The sequence below is a fragment of the Excalfactoria chinensis genome, chromosome 4 (genome assembly GCF_039878825.1).
Source record: "Excalfactoria chinensis isolate bCotChi1 chromosome 4, bCotChi1.hap2, whole genome shotgun sequence".
In the NCBI taxonomy this organism is placed as follows: Eukaryota; Metazoa; Chordata; class Aves; order Galliformes; family Phasianidae; genus Excalfactoria; species Excalfactoria chinensis.
In genome coordinates this window covers 24,497,130-24,509,224 of record NC_092828.1, presented here as the reverse complement: position 1 = coordinate 24,509,224, position 12,095 = coordinate 24,497,130, and the positions used below count along the sequence as shown (strand labels likewise).

At 40.7% G+C, this 12,095-nt stretch overlaps 1 protein-coding gene across 3 annotated transcripts in view; it reads right to left on the bottom strand.

Annotated features, from left to right (window-relative positions):
• FIP1L1 (factor interacting with PAPOLA and CPSF1) overlaps window positions 1-10,765 on the bottom strand; it is a 38,452-nt gene extending 27,687 nt beyond the window's left edge. Inside the window, exons 1-7 of one of the 3 annotated variants that reach the window (XM_072333976.1) lie at window positions 10,330-10,765; window positions 9,589-9,628; window positions 7,323-7,380; window positions 4,809-4,912; window positions 2,738-2,799; window positions 1,633-1,743; window positions 421-551 (exon numbers count right to left, since the gene is read on the bottom strand). In XM_072333976.1, coding sequence (XP_072190077.1) covers window positions 421-551; window positions 1,633-1,743; window positions 2,738-2,799; window positions 4,809-4,912; window positions 7,323-7,380; window positions 9,589-9,628; window positions 10,330-10,411 — 588 coding nt within the window. In that variant the 5' untranslated portion in view covers window positions 10,412-10,765. The remainder of the gene's footprint in view (window positions 1-420; window positions 552-1,632; window positions 1,744-2,737; window positions 2,800-4,808; window positions 4,913-7,322; window positions 7,381-9,588; window positions 9,629-10,329) is intronic. The other 2 variants (XM_072333974.1, XM_072333975.1) reach the window with 2 other exon arrangements.
• Between the last annotated feature and the right edge of the window lie 1,330 nt (window positions 10,766-12,095).

The following is a 12,095-nucleotide window of genomic DNA, read 5'->3' as shown; positions in this document are numbered from 1 at the left end:
TCAGTCTGTGTTGGCATGAGTAGCAATACTCAACACAAAATGAGAGCAACCAACAAAAGTTGACTAAAATTCACTTTAAAAAGATGGTATCTGCCATCGAGAATCTCTGCACTTGATGTTACTTCCATACCGTTGTCTTCAGCCTAAGCTAAGTAACACATTGCCCATTAAGATACCATGCAACTTTTAACCATGGGCCACATGCTGAGTGATGGTACAGATGTAATTTATCTCTAGCTAGGCCGTGACACTATCCACACAAACTGCCAGAAAAGCAATACAAGAGCATTCCAGGTTTAGGAGTGGGCACTCAAGTGCAGACTTATCAACAAACCCATTAACTGGGCAAAACAAGCTTATGACACACAAGCAGCTTTACAGGGAGAAAAGCATGTGAAACACCACGAAAGTAGTAATTACCGTTATTTTATTTGTGGCTGAGGTAACTGGTAAAATTTCAAGACCCATTCGTATTCTCTTCTGTTTTTCACAGTATGCTTTCCACGTATCTTCATTGAACCCATAGTTGAAATAATCAGATAGATCAGCCCCTATAAATAAAAAAGCGTAAGTTTTTAGGACATTGCAAAATTTACATTTTCTTCTTCTTCACTGAACGTTTATCTCTATTTACAGCATCAGAATGAATTAGGTACTGAGCCAAAGCCACACTACTGACACCTACAAAGTCCTACATCTGAAAAGACAGATGGCACGCATGGCTAAGACTGTAAGAACGTTAACACTGATACAGAAAGAGTATCTTGCCCAGCATCCTGCCTCAAGGATCAAGAATGGACACCTGCAAAATATCCTATTATAATCCCTGTATTTTTGTAATAGGATAAATGCTAAGATTTATCATTTTGCTGTATGTTCAAGGAAGAATTACTCTCCACCACATGCTCTGCTTTGACTCTTTGTTTTACCAACTCCTAGTTTATTGATGCCATTAAGTACTTACATTGTAAGAGACCAAACGTACTCATATGTTAAAACATCAGAATATTACCAATCTCTTTTTTCCACTTTTTAATGCTACTTGCACTGCCAAAGCAGTATACAAACACTCAAATAAACTGCCAATAAAAAAAATGAACCACCACAAAACAGTCAGTATTAGATGAATCTGACCAAATTACTCAAACCACACACACAGGAGACTGACAGAAAGTCCACACAGTACTGGCATCTTCAAGGCTCAAAAAAGCCTGCATGAACATAAATAAGCACAAGCAATTACACTTCCTTGCACTTCTTCCTTGAACCTGACAGAAATATTTTACTTTCTGCTTTTCCTTCTATAACATGGTGCAGGCCAAGGGCAGTAACTTCCCAAGACACAGATTTCCAAGGAGATTTCAGGATATACATTATTATTATTACTACTTTTTAAATATCAGTGTATTTTTTCTGATATATGTGTGGGATGCAAACTAAGAAACATGGCACATCCACACGCTTCATGGAACAACAGAAAGGCAATAGGTAACTTATTGGCATTTTTTTCCATACTATACAGTACCTTCTAGCTATCAGGGTAGAAAAATGTCTACCTGCAGTAAAGAGGAATGACTATTAAAATAATCTCCCAAATACCTATATACTAGTTCATGAAAATCAGAACATTACCTGGTTTTCTCCAAGGTTTATCTTCAAAAGAATCTAGATCTACTTCAAGAAGTGGTACACCATTAATACTTCCCGGTGCATCCAAATCCACCCCTTTAACTTTTACACCTGCTAAGAAAAGTCAGAAAAATTGAGCTTTTTGTCTCTGTTAAGGAGAGTTTTAATAGTTGCAGAACACTTAAAAAATAAATAAATAAAAATTAAGCAAACAAAACAGATTTGTTTTAAGCACGAACTTTTGGAAAATTCACCCAAAAGAACTATATGCTTTTAGGACCTCCAATGTCCCTCGTGCATCAAAATGCCTTTGCATGTAAAGCTATATGGACAAACATATTTCAACAAGAATGAAACAGATGACTATTCAAACAACCCATTCATTGATAATCCGTTCAAAATGGGTATTAAGCACAGAAAGACTTACTCTAGTCCCACAATTAGAACTGACCACATACTCCTTGCTTTGAAATCAACTTTTGCACACTCCTATAAATGTATTCCACAACTTAACTTTAGGAATTCATTCATTCTTGTTTTACAGTACCAGGAATATCTGCAACTCTCCTTATCATTCATTTTCCAAGTAGCTTATTGAAACTAGGCAATTTACAAGTGGAAAATAAAGTATCATGACATTCTTCCATACATCAATTTTGACAACTTAATAACATGCCATTAATCACTGATTATAATCAAGTTATATTTTCAGGAGACAAAGACAACAGAATTATCTTCAGGTAACTACGTGTATTTTAAATGACGGCAGCATATGCCCTGAGAACCCCACTGTTTAAGATTGCTTGATTAAAACTAAATAATTAAAAGAATTAAAATTGCTCACTCTGCAAATACTCAAGACAGAAAGTGGCACATACATGGACCGAGATCTAGATGCAACCACTTGAGGAAAACAATACAATGTACATCACACAATTCAAGACACTAGGAATTTTACATTTTTCTACTTCACTGACATTAGACTGGAACTTTTTGCAAGAGCTCTCGAACTGAAAATACAGGCTAAAGAAGCAAACACAAGCACATGCTATGCGCTGTTATGGGAGTTTTTGCAATTTTATTAAAGCTATTTAGTAAACTTTCTTACCAGAAGATCCATAAACTCGTCCTCCTGTTTTAATATTGAGGTTCACAGGTGCTGCTCCATAACTTAAAGAAATTTTAAAAAGTGAGTTAGACAGAGAAAACTCTAAAATGGAAGAAAACACAAAACAACAGTTAGCTAGATCCAGAAACAAACTGGACCCAGGCTCAATCGCCATCCTGAATCTCTAGCTTTCCAAGCTGGCAACTGTAAAAATAGAGAGATCAGCCTAGGAGCAAGAGAGAGTACCTTTCTATGCTCAGTAGCAACTCCTCCAACTAATAAACAGTTGTGAAGCAAGTTCCAGTCACTCTTCCTGAGTTGAAAGGTTAAAGACCTTGATAGAAAGAAAAATGAACAGGACCAGAAGGAGAGAAAAAGGAAAAACAAAATTCATTTAGGGATACAGAAGACACTCTGGGGATTAGGGCAAAAGCAAGATAAAAGAAAGAGGATTTAGACATATGCTTTTGCTGCTTTTATTATTATTCCATTTAATCTGTACAGAAATGGAAAATAGAAGCGTTTCTTTGAAATGACTGAAAGGCTGTTTCAGTGTGCTTTTAGCAATTACCTATCCTTGTGACCAGAAGAAAAATACAATTTCATCTTCTAAAATACCTAAGAGCTTTGATCATAAAAATGCATTCTGACATTTAGACAGTGAATTAACAGCTTTATGAAGTACAATATTATTTACTTGGAATGGTAAGAGCTAGCTTTCACTACCACTTGTGTGCAAAGTAGCTGATCCTCAAAGGTGGTATCAACCCACAAACATGTTAAACTATGTACTATTTTCTACTTATATGTTAAATTACTGGTTCCCTGTCATTTCTTCATACAAAATCATGCAGGAAAGTAGAAAACTGACACAGAGCATTTATCCTTATGCTGTATTTGTGCATGACTTTCTCAAATCTTTTCATTTATTTATTTTTTTACTCTCTTCAACTGTGATAAACTATAAGAAAAATAGGCTAGATATATGAAGGAACTTGCTATGAAGTTAAAATGAACAGTGCTGAGCTTGGTTTAGAAGATTACCCTTCCACAAACTTTCTGCCCAACTTGCCCAGAAGTGATTTTACACAGAACAGTTATTTATATATAAAACCTTCTACTCTAATTAGATTTAGATGCATTTGCTTATTGTTTCTGCATTCATTGAATGAGCATCACTAAATTCACCAAGAATATAAATCCAGCTTTGCTTCAGTCTCACAGAATTTGAGGTCACTGTCCATACCACAGGCATACTGCAAGTTATTGAAAACATATGAAGTACTAAAAGAATTGCTATTTTTGACACTACTTTGATTTGCGTAGATATTTTAGGATATAAAGTGCTGAAAAAGATAATTTGTTTAAAAAATTAACAAATTCTAAAGTTAAAGATATAACAACATACATGAGTCAGACCTATTTGCATACCTACTGGAATTCTAACTTAAAAGACAAACGAATAACTTGTAATGAGCATAAGAACATCAGGATTGCAATACAAACAAAGCATACAACTTCCCTCCGAAAAACTCAATGTAATAAAAAAATACTATTTCATTATTTTGGATAAAATTAAAACTTTTCAAAAGCATTCAATGAAAAAATAAACCCTTTATGAGCAGAAAAAACAACATGAGGCAACAGCAGCTACTGAATGGTACAGATCTCTAACCTGTGATCAAAAGAAATCATCCCCAGAGATTGGCTGCTGCATCCTAAAGTACATTAAAATCTTTAAGAGCATCAGTAGAAACTGAAACTATAGATTTCTTATTTGAAGTGTTCACTTCAAAACACAGAACTCTTTAGTTTACAAACATTCAGTGCAATTATTTCTCAAAATCTGAAATAAACCAACCTCATAAAGTGGTTCTTCCTTTATATCTCATTTATTTCACTTTTTTCTTATTCCAAGTCATTATATTGCTAGAAACATTCCATTAAAGAAGAAAAAACAAAATGAGGCCACCTATGCATACAATCTGATATTGAAAGGTATTAAAACTTCAATTAATAACGAAATACAATCTTAAAACTTTCTCCCAGTTAGTATTTTTAGATAACTTACCTAAACTGTGGAGCTCCTGTTTTAATATCTCCTATGGTGACTTGAACATCATCTTCATCATCATCACTATCACTATCGCTGTCATCCTCAGCCTCAGTCGCCTTCTACAAAAGAAAAGGTCACAATCTACAATGAAAAAATAATCCAGACAAAAGTACCCATTCTGGGTATCTTTAACAAAAGAAAATTCCGTTTCTCAGATGTCAGAATTGAGTAGCAAGAACTGAATTTGTTCTTCAGTTTCAGTGTTACCAATCCTGGAATAATATTGGCAATACCTGGATCAAAATAGAGAAGTACTTTTAGTATTAAGTATTTCTGTCTTTGAAACATAACATTTCCTAGATAGGCATAAAACAGTTTCCACTATCCAGTATTTTCTTCTCCCTCCCTATCTCATTTATACCAGTTCTGCTGCAGTCACTCAGGAAAGAACCTGAAGATACGTGACACTAGCTTCTTGCCTCTCTGTTATATACCCAGAGCAACTCAAAATGCTTTTTTAACCATAGATGAACACTGCTCTTCAGGTAAAGTTATTCAATTCATAACACTAGTAAACTTCAAATAAATCAAATACTTGAGACTTTTATTGAACAGGCTGGAAAAAAACAACATCACAAAACAGCTACTAGAGCACACTGCATGCCGTTCTGTCCCATGGCTTTCAAGCTTGCTGGTAAACAGAAACAGTCATACCAGTTCATACCAACAGTTCATCCAGCCCACCATTTTGATGTGGGTTTTTGGTTTTTTTCAGACTGAAGGAGCTGTGAGAACTCAGTTCCTACTTACAGTCATTATACATGATTTGCTATCTTCCATCTTGCCTTACATATGCCTTCCTCCCAGGCTGAGAAGCCCTTGCCTACTCAGTTATTTGTTAGTGGAAGCTACTTGCATTGCTCTTGCTGTGCTTCTCTCAACTTTCTTCAGTGGAAGTAAAGTCTTTGAGGTACAAGAGGAATCATACTGCACACAGAATTCGAGGTCTAACAGAAACAAACTAATGTAGTGGCAAAATATCCTTCTGTTTGGTCTGCTAATCACTATTTGCTACATTCCCAAATGTGACTGCTTTCTAGACTCCAGATTAGTGTTTAAATTATATTTTCATGGACCTTTCAACATAGCTGAGCAGCTTCCTCGTAAGTGGTAATGATCAGCTCAGAAACCATCATTTATTTGCAAGCTGTTTTTCACACATGAACACCACTTCTGTACAGAATTTCATCAACCATTTATCAACCACACGGTCCCCTGTAGAAAGTTGTACACTGAATAACTCTGTAACTTGCACAACTTAACCACTTTTCCAGGTAATTTATAACCACACTGAACAGCACAGGCTCTGTACGACACTCTAGAGAATCACCAATGGAGGTGATCTTCAACCACCACCATGAAAATGGAACCTTTACTTCTGCATTGTTTTCTCTCTTCTACACATCAATTATCCATGCCATTCCTTTGCTTTCTAAATATCCTTCAATGAAGAACTTCTTCCAAACTGTTGTGATTAACCAGACTATCCCTCTCTGTATACTTGCAGAATCCTTTAGAAAGACGCTAAACGTACTGAAACCAAGTTGGTTAGCCTGAAGTTATCCAAGTGCAGTTGAGCTCTGGTCCTTATCTAACTTGCCTGGTACATAAACTAGACCAAAATTAGCAGCTGCAAGGAAGATAAGAGGTTGGAGTGCAGCTCATTCTTGCTGTATAGCATTAACATAATGTATTTAACAACTAAGACTCAAATCAAGGCAGAAAAAAACCCTCAGTTATTTAATCAAAATAGAACTTCTGCTAATGACAGCTGATGATAGAAGACAGTCTTTCAGCGCCCACTGTTAAGAAAAACAAGTTCACCAATTACTATTTCTCCATAGAAAAGCCACAAACCATTCCCATTCATGGTAAACTGCAGCCTTCCATCAACACTGCAACTATAAACCTCATTTCTTGGTCCTTTCCTTCATCATAGTAACGACAAAACTCTAAGACAGACTAACATACAGAACGTTGAAGATTGTTACCAAATAAGCTCTGTTGCCTCTAAAATGTACACATCTTCCATCTTTCTCTAAAAGAAATGCCTCTAAAATGTTCCACATCTCCACGCAGTTCTACACATGTTTGCTTTTTATCATGTTCAAAAAAGAAAAATGACCAGATTATTTTATTTTCTTAAAAAGGGAGAATACAGAGGGAGTTTCATTTTCAAAAGGATGTATCTGGGAGAAAGCAGCTGCCTTGAAGTAACAGTTTTCCTCTCAAAAAACATAAGTACTATTTATTTATTTTCTGTAAGTTAGTTTTAAGAAGTGGAACGCAGCTGGAAATTGGGTTTCCTAGTCTTTATAGTTTCCGCAGATAGCATCAGACACCGTCCGCAAAAGTCAAAGGTATACAATTATGGATGAGTTCGTTTGATTTTAATTCCAAGCTAAATTACAATTAGTCAACAAATCAAAACAAACTAAAGCAGTATTTCAAAAGCACATTTAAAAGTACCGTTTTCACAACGCCATTTTCCGCAGCCTCCTCTTCATTTCCAGGTGGGGGTGGAGCACTTAAGCAAAAACAAATAGGGAAAAATGAAACTAGTTATTTAGGCACATGTTATCCCACACATCAGCTAATGCTAAAAAAAAAAAGCACTAATACATCATTCCAGAGAGCAGAAAAAGTCTGACTTACCTTGTACATGAATTTGGGGAAAAAATAATAACTCAAAGAAAACAACATTAATAGAACAGTATCTAGATATCAGTAATCATACTAACTGGCTGTTTGCGGGATACTTGGAAGTAATAACGTATTCACTGTATCTGGATCCTCTTTTGAAATCAAAGTAAAAAATTTCATAACATGTGAAGGGAGAATAAGAGATTTGCATTTTTCTTGCCCTTCCTGCAGATGGACACTTTTTAAAGATGTTGTAGAAAAAATACATTTAAATAGTCACAGGTAAGGCACTGCTGAATGAAAATTCCCACATCCACACAGTGAAACCAACCGGAATGACTACAGTGCAAGATTAGTTATATTTTAACTGCAGTGCTCCAAATGACCAGCACTTTCAAATTCACACAAATAAGCTGTCTTGCTAAACTCTGACCTGCTATTCTAACACAGCACTATTTTAATATCAATGGTTCCCAATGTTGCATCACAGACAGCAGTGTTAGCAGGTAGCAATTTGGAAACAATGCTCTTTCACTGAAAAAAAAACATGTTTTGGATTCTGCAATAGTTCAAACAACTGTCTGACTTTACAGAATAGTTTTGGAAGGCAAAAAGATTTCAATCTCATCATCTGCTCGCAAAACACCCACTAGTGAGTACTGCACCAAAACCCAACCCAGTGCAAGTCTGGCCCTGGGATTCAAGCTTTACTATTTAACTACACGACCCAGTAAAATGATATAACATCTACAGAATCTGATAAAACTTCACTGGTAAGAATGCCACAACTGAAAGCTGAGGGACCAAAACTTTAACAGGAGAACTGTGGTTGTGTCTCCAGACACAACCCATAAGAAACGTAACTTGCTCCTCTTTTCAGTCCCAAGCTACATACTGAGGCAGCTAACAGCCAAGTCAAGATCCAAATGACCAGAATCTAGAATAAGACACCACTTTAGATCATTTTGTTTGCCATACAATTAATTTTCTTAATCAACAGTCCTACTGACAGAAGGTGTTAGATAAGAAAAGATAACCAAACACAAAGAATCAATTGATATGGGATAGGTTCCAAATAGAAGCAAATAATTCTGGGATAGACGTGATCCAGGGCAAATATAATGGAGGTAAACAAACAGATAACTCTTATTTCTTATACAACAGTAATCAATGGGAATCAAACAACTCTATCTAGCTGCAGCTTCAAAATGGTATTGCATACAGTCTGTTAGTAGAAGGCATTACTGCTATAAGTGCCTATCAAAATTTTCCTTCGGTTCAAAAACAAACAACTGAGCAAACCTGTGGACACAAAGTCCACCAAGGATTACTAAACTCAACAGTTCTCTATTGATTACTAAGCTCAACAGTCCTCTATTGTGAAAAATTTCTGGAGACTGCAGGAGGCATTTATAGAAAATAACAATGCACACACTCTTGTACCAGCTTCCCCTTTATTAACCTAATTTTAACTTCACAATCAATAGTTTCCATCATTTATCAACTGTGAAATTGCTAAACTTAGTGTGAAATGCTAACTTCACTTCAGTGGGTTCTTGCTACCAACTGCTGCCAACATAGACAAGTTTTCAAGGAAACAACTTTGTGCTTTCGCTTACACAGTTCCTCATAAGTCATTTGGGCTTCCAAATCTTTCTCTAGCTTTCTCTCAAAGACTTGCCTACCAATCAAAAACATGTTAGAGAATCAGCACATCTAACTGGATGCTAAATCTCACTGCTTCCTTGTATTCCTTCCTGTCTACACTAAAACCTTTCGGGAGCAGGCTGAGTGCATTTTATTCTGAAACATTTAGAAATGGGCAATGATAACCAAACCAAAAGATCTGCTGGCATTTTGCAAAGAGGTATGGGAATCCACACAACTTTCATATTCAAACATCACAGTTTCCCAAGTGAAATGTTCTATGCCACGTCATTCTAGCAGGCAAACACTGTCTATGCTCAGGGAATTTTCAAAGACACCGGCGTGAGTGTTCATATATTATGGAGCAGCAGCTGGGAATACAAATATTGTGAATATAATTCACATACAGCCACACTGCAGGACTCCCAGCAGCCAACACACTCACCTAGTTTTTTCTTCTTCTGGCCTCTCTGCTTCATTTTCATCTGCAAGAAATGAGACACACGGCAGATATGAATAATACCCCCTGAGTTACACCTGCTGCCAAAGAACTCTGCAGTTTGCCATCCCGCAACACAAGATCTTTTCATAACTTTACACAAGCAGCCGAACAGAACTCTGAGCCATGCAGTGCTCCACACTGACAGCTCCACCACAGCGTCAGGGTTTAGTTTCTGGGTTTTACGAGAGTTTGAACACAAAGTCCTTGAAGTTGCAAACAAAGTTACAGAGCAGAGTTCGGGCCTACTCGGCACGTGACGCTGGGCCACGCCGGAGCACCGGGCCGTGCGAGGAGAGACCGGGCTCCAGGTGCGCGGGGCCAGGAAGCACGCGGTGAGGCCCAGCACGGCCCAGCCTACGGGACACGGGGTCGAAAGGCCTCGGAGCCGGGATCCGCCGGGGGAGGTGGCCCCGGAACCGCCATCACGTCGGCGAGGAGGGGGCCGCGCGACTCGTGGCGGCGGAGGGCCGGCCCAGAGGAGGGGACTGAACGGCAGCGGGGGTGGCGGGCCGCGGGGACCCTTTAAACGGGCGGCGGGTAGAAGCGGGCCGCGCCCAGCGGCCTGGTGAGGTGGAGCACGCCGCGGCCTACCCCTTCCCGTACCCCTCGGGACGGCGGGACAGAGCCGGGCCGGCGCCGGGCTGCGGGAAGGGGCCTGGGGACCGGGTTCTGGGGTGCGCGTACCGCCATAGAGCCACTCTTCTTCCTCGTCCCCGGCAGCCCCGCCGAGGTCCGCCGACAGCCGCTCCACCTCGCCGGTAGACATGGCCGCCTCCTGCGGGACGCCAGAGCCCGGGCCGGGCTCCGCGGCCTCTCTCCCGTTCGGCGGCCCCACCTCTCCGGGCCTCCGCGGGTACCCCGGGCGGCAAACGGGCAGCGCGATCACCGCCAGGCCCTGCCCCGCCGACCCGCTCTCGGAGGAACCGCCGCCGCCTGCTCGGCGCTTCCCCTCCCCCGCCGAGTGAGTGACACGCACAGGAAGCGGGCCCGGCCCGGCCCCGCGGCGCCCTGGGCACGGGCATGCGGGGGGCGGCCCGGCGGCACCCGGCCGCGCGGGGACGGGACGGGGCTGACTCAGCGCGCAGCCCAGGGATCGCGGTCCGAGTCGTGCCCGGCCGGCCGCTCCCCTCCAGTCCCCAACTCACCTGGATTCTGCCGGCCCGACAGCCGCCCTCCGTGCTCCGGGCTGCCCCTCGCTTCTCGGTGTCCGTGCGCCTCTGTAGCCCCAGATGCCCTGCTGTCCCAGCGGTACGCAGCGTGCCATCTTCAGCGACGTCTTCAGAAGGACTCTGCCGAGCATCCATGCAGCCCAGCATTCCGCTTCTACTGGCGGCTGATGGCAGCTGCCAGGGGGAACGCAACCGCAGGATAAACGCAGCGCTGCCTGTGCTGTGTGCTGCCTCGGAGCTCGGCTCAGGGGCTCTCTCAGCTGGAGGCAGTGTTTTAAGCTTAGCAGCGGGAAGTAGCGAGTCGTTTTTATTGATGTTCTCGCTTCTGGGCTGTGAGGGCTGCTTAACGACAGCGTGTTTCCTTATAAAATTTAAGTACCAACATCTGTGAAAACAAGTTTTGACCACTCGTGTGTACACACGGAGCATTCAGCACCTTGAGATGGCTGGGAAGACTGAAAAAAAGTCCCCTTTTCACGGTGGGACAGCCTGTGAAAAATAGAACTCAACTGTGTCCTATGCATTCCACAGCTCGGGGTGGGGCAGCCTATCCTTCAAACCGTCTGCACTGAGACAACAGAGAAACGTTTGGAAGTTGTGTGCAGGTCATGCAACTTATGGTGTAATTGGGTAGATTTTTATCACAGGTTGTTCCAAAACCAGACAGCAGTGGAGTCCACAAAGGTGGTTTGGGTAAAATAAATAAATCGAGACACTTGTTCATCATAAAGAGAATTTGTATTACAGTATCTCTTCCTGGACATCAGTATTCTGTTTTCTTTCCTGTTTTGTTTACTTGGCCGTTTAACACACTTCTTTTGTTGGCTCTGTGTTAAAGGAAGCAGGTAGGGCTCTTTGTATTTTCATTGCTTTGATTATGCAGATTGAAAAAGAAAACAGTTTTGTGGAAAACACTGAAATCAGGAAGAGGTGCAGAACATAAAATCTCTTCAAACAAATAAGCAAACAAAAAACCTCAATACAATCATCCAGTATTACTCACAGGAGGCCTTTAAATGGGCATCACATGGAGCTATTTGTCAAGCAAAGATCTGTCTGAAAAAATTATCCCAAGCAGCTTGACCAGTGGAAGCTGCACTACAAGATCAAGTCCTGACAACTGCTGTCAACCCTCCTCCACTACCAGGAATTTCTTTGGCTGCTTTTGGCCATGGTTGGACAAAGGGGCTCACTGCCCATTTCCTGCCTTGCTTCTAAGGACAGAGTGCCCGGCTGGATGTCCTTCTAACTTCTGCCCTATGTGGTAAAAGGTCCCATCAG